This window comes from Anarrhichthys ocellatus, unplaced genomic scaffold (assembly GCF_004355925.1).
Source record: "Anarrhichthys ocellatus isolate YVR2014 unplaced genomic scaffold, GSC_Weel_1.0 scaffold23, whole genome shotgun sequence".
NCBI lineage: Eukaryota > Metazoa > Chordata > Actinopteri > Perciformes > Anarhichadidae > Anarrhichthys > Anarrhichthys ocellatus.
Window position 1 is genome coordinate 3,191,544 of NW_022280053.1, and position 9,438 is coordinate 3,200,981.

Genomic DNA, 9,438 nt, shown 5'->3' on the forward strand with positions numbered 1-9,438 from the left:
CACACACACACACACACACACACACACACACACACACACACACACACACACACACACGTATTCTTGTAAGCTTTCTGTTAATGTACATGAACATCCTACAGTAAACACTGTGATTCTGCTACGACTGCTCGGGCTTCTTCCATGTGTTCGACACAGCAGATGAGGTGTCCGTCTGCTCCCTCTCTGAGCTCACAGTGTGCATTGAGACATTAGTTCAACACAGACGGGGCCCGTTATCAAGGATTACACTTGATACGAGCGAGTTACATTCAATCCTGAAAATAAATACGAGCGGCTAAATAAAGCCAGTCTCTGCTGCTTTCAGGGAAACTCTGCTCCCCGAGGGTGTGAAAACGTACCGTCTCTCTCTCTCTCTCTCTCTCAGAACAAGGCCACTCTTTGTGACACATTATGTGCAAATTATACTTAATTTTTCTCTCAACCTCGGTGGAACCTGTGCTGTAAATCGTGGAAACAACAAAGCCAGTGCAGCTGTCAACATACATGTTGCATAGCGGTGCTTTTTGCTTCAAAGCTTCGTGGAAATGTTGATTTGCTGCGGTGCTAAAAATCCTTTTTTTTTTTTTTTTTTTTTTACAGCAGGCATATGTAAATATAATCATGATTAACACTATCAAAGCTTGTTGCTCTAGATTTTCATGAGCCATAGATATGGTCGGGGAATTGAACCGCAAACGATTTGACGATCCGAATGGCAGCTCGGAGGAGAGGTCGGAGTGAACCGACATCAGTAGGCTTGTGTGGGCTTACGTAAAGAAACATGGAGGCGAGAACATTTCATCTCCATGGAAATGAGCACGAATATTAAAGAATTACATATTTTGAGCTTTGTGGGCTGGTAATTTGCATATTGTTTTTGGGTCCTTCTCGAGAGTTCAGGGCTATAATGACAGGAAGGAAGATCCTGGGGGAGATATTTCATCATTACTTTAAACTGACACAGGACTGTGCATTCTCCCCTCATCAGTTTCAGCATTCGGGTAAATTTGTATTGATCTGCAAAAACACACAAAAAATGAGGCCCTCTTCATCTCCCAAAAGAGCTGAGGTAAGCTAGATCCTTTCAGGCTGCTGTAATCCGTCTCCCAATATAGAGCTTGCCCACAAGCCAAAGGTGACTGATGCTGACCTTATTATAACCAATACATACACCAAAAGAGGTTAATACATCCAAGTTGATATGTGCAAGCATTTGATTGGGTTGATCAGCACAGGACAAAGTATGACAAGACTTTAAACAGGAAGTAATGTGTAACTGAAGCTTTCAAATATTATCTCAAAATGTTTACGGTCAGTTTGTTCAGTGACCTTTATTGTTGATGTATCTCCTGCAGGCAGATTACTGCCATCAGGTGATTTCAGGATGTTACTGTTGAGCCCTTTACTCTTACTGTAATCCTATTGGTCCCGTGTGGGACACAACAGGCTGCCCCTCATCATTCCTTATTCTGGGCAGCATGTTGAGCTTCCTCCAGGTTCAGTTCATCTCGACTAACTCGTCTGTCACAGTTCTGTGGAAGGTTATTTACACTTCCTGAATACTGCAATAATCGCTTAAATTGTTTTGTTGGCGGCCGCTCTACTCCAGCTGCATTAAGCCTGGAGCTCCATGCGGACTTCTGCAAGATGCTCACCTGAAGTGATGGCTATGTTATTAAAAGCATGTCTAGCTTCAAGAATCATACATATGTTCCCTCTTGTACACACTTCAAGCTTCTAACTTTACACACTAATGTCACGTCGTTGCTCACTGCGTTGGACAGACTGTGTGATTGAAAGCGAAGTTTGGAACTTGACGTAGAGAGCTCAGGGAGCGTGTTTCAGGTCCGCTCTCGTCGCCACAGGAATACCTTCCTCGTATCTGGAGCTCAGCACAACAGCAAAAATAGGACAAACTCTTGACTGCTGTTTAGAGAAGTGCAGACACACTTTCATTTTCTCTCCTTCTAGCGTTTGTCATGCTCCCTTCTACTGCGATGCACTGCAGTGACAAGGAAGCTGCTTCTGTGGTTTCCTATAACAGGGGGGTCCTGGTAAAATCTACTAATCCTCAGGGATCGATTACTGAAGCATCTTTTACCCACTGACTGAAACTCCACATGCAATGAACCCCAGTGGTAACAAAGCGATAAGAGGGGGAACCACTGTCACAGAAAGTAGAAAGAAAACCAAAAAGACAGATGAGAGACTGAGAGAGAAAGTAGGTTTTTGCAGTAAGTATACAAGTTATTGATGTACTTTGCACTAAGAGGACATGATATAAGACATGGGGGCAAAGGGCGTCAATGATACTGCAAATATAAGATGTGAGATGATGTGGTGGAGCGCTGTACTTACCGCCACAGCGATCATGGAGTCGTCTGGTTTCCATTCGGCCTTCTGGTAGAAGCCAAACTGGGCCGCCGCCTTTGCAGACTCGATATAGCTGACTATCAAAACACTGGGCTGTGGGTGGGGAACAGGGATATGAGCACTTTAGACTGACTGACGGTCACAGACATCCGACTGCCACATATGTTAACCAAAAAACAAAAACATGCACAGAATATGTACCGTCACTGCCAGAAATGTCTTAAGATTGACTTCATGGTTCTAGCTTCTAAAATGTGAAACTGTTGGTTTACATTAGCTTTTATGACGGGCATTTTTCAGCTTTCTTTAGACTTAAACTGTAATTTCAACTAAAACCAAAATTATAACTATAATCAATTGTTATTGGACTGACCTCAATCCATCAGTAGTGTAATCCTTTGTAATAGTTCTAACCAAAACATGTCAGCAGGTGTTAAAACAGCTGTTAAAGAGGAGCGCTGGTAACAAAGTCAGCTTCTGAACACCAGAAACCTAAACACCTGGCAAAGCCTTCTTCTTGAGTCGTCGGCATTATTCAACAACCAGTGGAAACCCCCCTGCAGATTATTTACAGCTCATAAACTTGTATAGTTTTACTTAAAGCAGGTCTAAAAGCACAGATTATTACGGAAGATGAATTAATACTGAGTCACGCTTCAAACGTAATGTTACAGACGTGTACCGGTCTTTGACATTGCAGGTAAACCAGGACAGTACACGCACTGAATGCTCAGGTAACATAAGCAGGGAAAGACCTCATGTAATTCCAACTGTGCAACATAAGCCCTCGAACCCCGTCGCCGTAATGAGAGAGCAGGTTTTAAGTATTTCAGGCCTCTCGCAGCATGAAATCTTAATAACGCCGATGAGGCCTGCTATGGTGAAGCTTGCCCCATCGGAAACAGAGAGAGAAATCTATCTCCTCGTTTTTTAAAATTACAATAACAATCACAACAAACTCATTTGGTGTAAATTGAAGAAAGTTCGCTCTTGAGGTAGCCTGTAGCATTACATTTGGGAACGAACATACACAGTGGGAACATTGTTCAACCCTATCAAAGTAACAGTGCACTGGGTTTGAAATGAAACAATGTCAATGAGGTTCAAATTATGATAAATTAATGAATTTGAGGTTTTCATCTACATCTGATAAACTCTGTAGAAACTGTTATCCCAATCTTACATAAATCATCTGATAAAATGTCCTTTATTGGTTGGTATAACATAAGGTACGTTATTTAGATAATGCGTTTATTCAATAATTACATGTTACAAATCCACTCAACTCTTTCTCTGCAGCTGCACCGAAGAGGTAACTGTATCAAATTTGTCCCAAGCGTCTTCGATCATTGCCCTATTCCTAAACATTCCTCCACTGTGTCACTTTGTTAAAATCCCTCATTGCGTCACCCAAACCCTGCAGGCAGTTGTGTTGAAGTGGTTAAAACTAACTTATTTCTCCTGCATTGCCATTTCCTGTGCTTGATGACATTCCCCTGCAGTCAGCTGGTGCAATTGAAGAAATCCTAGGGGAGCGTAAATAATTACACACACACACACACACAAATATGTGCAACTGTACATACGTACACACAGCTAATTCTCACCGGCACCCAGAGCCAACTATGTTGCTACTATTGCATAACAATCCTCTATTCCTAGACATCCTGAGCTCCCACACGGCCGGCGACAGAGCGACTACAAGGCTGTAAGCTACTGCGCTACACGGATTAAGTGACGGCGCCTCGACTGAACTAGCTGGGGCTCAGGCTGCGCTGGCCGAGGTCGAGGAGAAATGGGATTAAAGGAAATAGACAAAATGGCAAAATGATGGCGGAGAACAACAGGGGGCAAGAAACCTGAGAGGGGAAATGGCAGACTCACTAAAGAACCCGAGCATGGGAATGCAATGAAAAAAGCAGAAAAATATCTATACTAATACACTAAGGCAAGCTATGATAAGCACGACAGACAGAAATATCATTTTCTTTACTTTTAGAATGATTAAAACATCTGGATTACAATAACCCATAACTCACACTATATCCATTTCATATCACACTTTTAATATTGTATTGATACACGGTCAGGCTTGTCATATGTGTATTTTCTTTAAGAAATATAAAATATATTACTCAAACAAAAACCCTCCGCAACACCCTCGATCATGCACTGAAATGGCAAGAACAGATGTGAAAGGTGCCTGTCTATCCCTAATGGACATTCCTTACACCATCCTTTTCCTGAACACCTCATTGATACTCAAACAGGCAAAGTTCTTAAGACAGAGGAGACGGAAAACATGGTCACATCCTGTGTGGGCCTCAGGAAATATACCCTGATCCATTGTTGCTACACCTTCAATAATATACAAGCTGCGTGAGACACAGACTACTGTAAACAATGTGCTGAACTCCATGTTGTCAAGTCAAATGTTGATTTAACGTGGTTGTTAGACAATATTATTTGTTGTGAAGTTAAAATAGCTTTTGAGCAAATTAATAAATGCTGAAAAAAAAAAAAAAGATATCTGTTGTAGCTGCCACTGTCTCACACATCGCTTTAAAGCTGTGTCAGTTGACAGTCTAGATCCTCGGACTGAGTACAAGAAGTCAAAATCATTTTCTGATTGTTTGTAGTCACTGCGCTATCTTTTTTAAAGTTTATGTCAACTCGATGATTCTTTCTTTTGTTCTGGAAATCATTGTTTTCTCCCTTATGACCTTCCAGAATGCAGAAATATTCATTATTTCTTCCTCTCTCTCTCTAGAAATAGATAGCCAGTAGAGCAATCATGTTTTTCACAGACCACTGATTGACATTATTGTTATTGATTTTTGTAGTTTTCCCTCCCAAGACAGACAACGATTCTGATAAGTTTACACAGATGACGGGTCTATGACATTACCTCGGCACCTGACAACACAGATCTCTAGATCAGCAACTTTTGGACAAATATTGGACTCAATTCAGCCAGCTATTTTGGACATGAGTGCTTTATTTATTAAGAGAAGCAGTTTCACCACAAAAGCCTTTTTGCTGAAGTCATGATTTAAATCACACTGGCTGAAGACTAGCTGTAAATAGATATCTTAGACCGTCATAGTAAGAGAGAGTCCACATTGTGGCCTTGTAGAGAAAATACAACCCATCCGTACACATGCTGTCACCATCGAATTGTTTACATAATCATTTAATAACTCTGGCAGCCTTACAATATCTTGGCTGCCAGGCAGAACATACCACAACACGTGTCCAGTCAGTGTTTGTTTTCCTCACTATTGGTGATAATAGCTTAAACTTTGAACTATTCTTCTGAGGCAGGGTGATAAAAATAGAAATTTAAGTACTGAATGTACCCGAGAAACTCCAGTTTACACGTTCCCTCTGGCTGATAAGCGCTCATCAGGTGAGAGGATGAAACATCACCGAGCCTTTGTCATGAATGAGGGAGTAAAAGGGAGGGACAACGCACGTAAAACCCTATTAAATATGCAACTATGCCTTTGAGAAAGGCACACGTATACGGATATAACGTTACACAAACTCTTAAGATGTTTATTAATGTCACTATGTAATTTAAAAGGCGTGTGGTTGGAACCTCCAGGTTGCTCATCACTATTGACACCAATGCTATTCTGCATGTTTATTTACTATCCTATAAAAAAATGTATTAAGGGCAGACAGACAGATTGACAAGCAGTAACTGTTTGATTATAAAATGATGGTGGTTGTAGCTGAAGAAGCGGGGGTAAGCTGCGCACCATACTGAAGTTAGCTAAAATGAAAGTTGTTTTTGTTGGGACAGCTGGGTTCCGAGTCACAGCTGGTTGACTAATACACTTACCCTACTAAACCAGATGCTGAGCTGCGTCTCTGACAGCACGCCGAAGTAGAACCTCTGGGAGCTGGGCTGGATGTGGAACGGCTCCTCTTCACTCCTCAGCGGACAAAGCAGCCGCCGGGGCCAGCCGGTTAGAAAATACATGACGGCACAAAGTCACTTCGCACAACAGGCAGTGTCGCAATGTGCCAGATCGACGGTGCCCCGTAAGTGTTTTTTAATCCAAACGAGTCATCGGTGTTGTTTTTGTAAAAAAAGAAACTCTACATATGCACATGCAGTCCAGTGTTCTCAAGAGTCGGGCTATAAATCCATGAATGCCGTACAGAGTCCCCAGCAGCCGATGGAGCTACACAGCTAGCCCCACTGTGCTAGCCTTCGCTTTCCAAGTTGAAGCTAATGAGCTATCCGACAGTCTAACCCGAAAGCAAAAGCAACCAGGCCCGCAGCGACAAGCCCGCAGCACCGATCAGCTCACAGCTGCTGACAAACGGGTCGATTCACTCTCGCTCCCACTTGCTGTGTCAATCCGTACGTTGTCGGAACCAGCGGTGTTTAGTAACGGTAAAGCGTCCAGCTTTCACTCCTCTGTTGCTCACCGTCGCCATCTTTACAAGAGTCGGTGGGACTCTGCGCTGATTGGCCAGGACGGAGACCTTTTTTTTGCATGGTGTTGACACGTGACGTCAGCACTCCGTTCAGCGAAACTTGTATGTGAGAGGTGGACGTAGTCATCGTGACGTCACCCATTGATTTGGTGGACTGCCGTTGTGAAGTCTCGGGTTAGGCGATATCGCCGTCGCCATCTTGGAATACGGCCCTTCGCCATATTGTTTTTTTCGAAACCAGTGAACAGAAGTTACCACAGTTGTAACGTGGAGGAGTGACGTAGGGACTTCGTATACGGCTCTGGTAGCGGCAGCGACCTGTCAATCACAATGTAGCCCCGCCCTAATGTATACTTCGCTTTATGGTGTATTTTACTCTAAAAGGGGCCATAATTTACTAAATAAACTTCATGCTGTATTGAAGAAGACTTTAAACTAATGGTTGATACTATATACTCAAGTTTCATGTTTACTGAGGGAATAAATCAAGTGAGAAGTAGAGTAATTTACTCATAGACTTCCATACTATCGGACTACTTTTTGTAGCGGAGGAGTCGCCCCTGCTGGTCAGTAGAGATAATGCAAGTTTTAAGACACTTCCGTATTGGCTTCACTGTGTGAACCCCCGTGGTGAAGGGTGAAACACGGTGGCGTTGAAGGCACCGTGGCTCGACGCTGACATCTGGTGGTGTAAACAAAATACATACAAATGCATATCCACTGTCATGTTACAGTATACTTTTGTTTAGTCTCTCGCATCTTTAAACTATGGAAGCCCATTTACGCAAGCAAAAAAAAGAAGAAAAAAATCCACCCCCAAAAAAATTAAAAACTTTGTTAAGACATTTTTTTTATCTTGTCACATAATAAAACTATTAAAATGGTGTGGCAATATCATCATGTTCTAGTCCAGGGGTTCTTAACCTTTTTGACCTCGGGGCCCAACTTTTCAAGTACAAAGTGTCCCGGGGCCCATTCAAATATTAACACTATTAGTTTAATTAATTGATCTCACTCTTGGTTTGATTTGTATTCAATAACTATATTGTTACCTGTTCAATTCCACCCCTATTTTGGAGCAAAACCGCCTAAAATGACATACCCAAATTAAAATGGCTGTAGCTTCTGAACCACTGTGACTATATGCATCAAAAGTGTCAGAAAACCTGTAGGACATATAGAAACAGAGCAGTGGGCCTTTGGAGTCAGTAAAAATTTAAGATTTTGTCCGCATAAAATAAAAAAGTATCTTTCAGTATAAATAACTGCCTGTGGCTGTATCTGTACAGGTAAATGACAGTATAGGGCTGTAACTACACTATCAGTGAACAACTGCCTCAAATTTGAAGAAGATTGGACAAAGTATGACGATTCTACAGTGTTTCTTCCATGAAGAGATCCAGGCGGAGCTCTAAAAGGATATTTGGAGACCCAAATGGACACATGGTAACCAAATGATATTCTGACACACTAAAGGTGTTTCTCCCTTTATATTTTGATATTATATTATTTTCCTTTTATTTTTAGCCTTTCCAAATTGCAAAGGATATATATATATGGTCGAAGACGTGGTATGTAAGTAGCGGACTTATTGTGCGTAATGGCTGCGACTGAGCGCACGATCGAAGCTCAGTTACGCAAGGTTATACGTTGGTTGACGGCTTATAGAAGAGGAAAATAAGGTTTGTACTTTAAGTACTAGCGTTTTCTGAAGCTACTAGCTCCATGGTAACATCAGCTAGCACATTGTTGGGTCTGTAATGTGTCTTTTTCCGTCAAAATGCTGCAAGATCCGACTTGCAGCGGTTATGGCGACTTTGGACAGTGTGTGTTTGGGCTCCTTTTGTGAAAAATCCATAAGAAATGAAAGAAAATCGATGATTTCTTTGCAAAGATGAGGGTTTTGGGCATGCTGGGATACCAAACACGGCCATGTTTTGTGACGTAGTTTGCGCAAGCAAGCCGTAGGAACGGAAGAACGGAAGGGGAGGGGATCGAGGACGCCGGCGTCCTCGCGGAGTCGAACAGGCAAAACCCTTGTCAAATAAATGAGATGATACAATGTGATGATCACAAAGACATTTATTTATCATGTGTATGTAAACCTGCATACACAACAAGAAGCCCAACAGGCTTTCCCACGAGCGTTGGATGTTTCGTCGCTAGGTGTCGCTTTATTTTTGAAGGCTTCAGTGCTTCATTTGACAGCATTAGCCCACATTCCACACACTGAAAGTGTTAAGAAAGTCAGGATTGTACTTGCGCACACATTGAGACATTAAATGATGTAACACTGCTGCCCTCTAGTGGTTAAATCGTGTAATGTTTATGATTCATTAAATTATGTAACACTGCTGCCCTCTAGTGGTTAAATCGTGTAATGTTTACGATTCATTAAATGATTTAACACTGCTGCCCTCTAGTGGTTAAATCGTGTAATGTTTACGATTCATTAAATGATTTAACACTGCTGCCCTCTAGTGGTTAAATCGTGTAATGTTTACGATTCATTAAATGATTTAACACTGCTGCCCTCTAGTGGTTAAATCGTGTAATGTTTACGATTCATTAAATGATTTAACACTGCTGCCCTCTAGTGGTTAAATCGTGTAA

At 41.9% G+C, this 9,438-nt stretch overlaps 1 protein-coding gene across 2 annotated transcripts in view; it reads right to left on the bottom strand.

Annotated features, from left to right (window-relative positions):
- Positions 1 to 6,927, bottom strand: part of ric1 (RIC1 homolog, RAB6A GEF complex partner 1) — a 27,763-nt gene extending 20,836 nt beyond the window's left edge. For both annotated transcript variants that reach the window (XM_031859913.1, XM_031859912.1), the window contains exons 1-2: positions 6,221 to 6,927; positions 2,359 to 2,466 (exon numbers count right to left, since the gene is read on the bottom strand). In XM_031859913.1, the coding sequence (XP_031715773.1) occupies positions 2,359 to 2,466; positions 6,221 to 6,361 (249 nt within the window). In that variant the 5' untranslated portion in view covers positions 6,362 to 6,927. The remainder of the gene's footprint in view (positions 1 to 2,358; positions 2,467 to 6,220) is intronic.
- Positions 6,928 to 9,438: the final 2,511 nt, after the last annotated feature.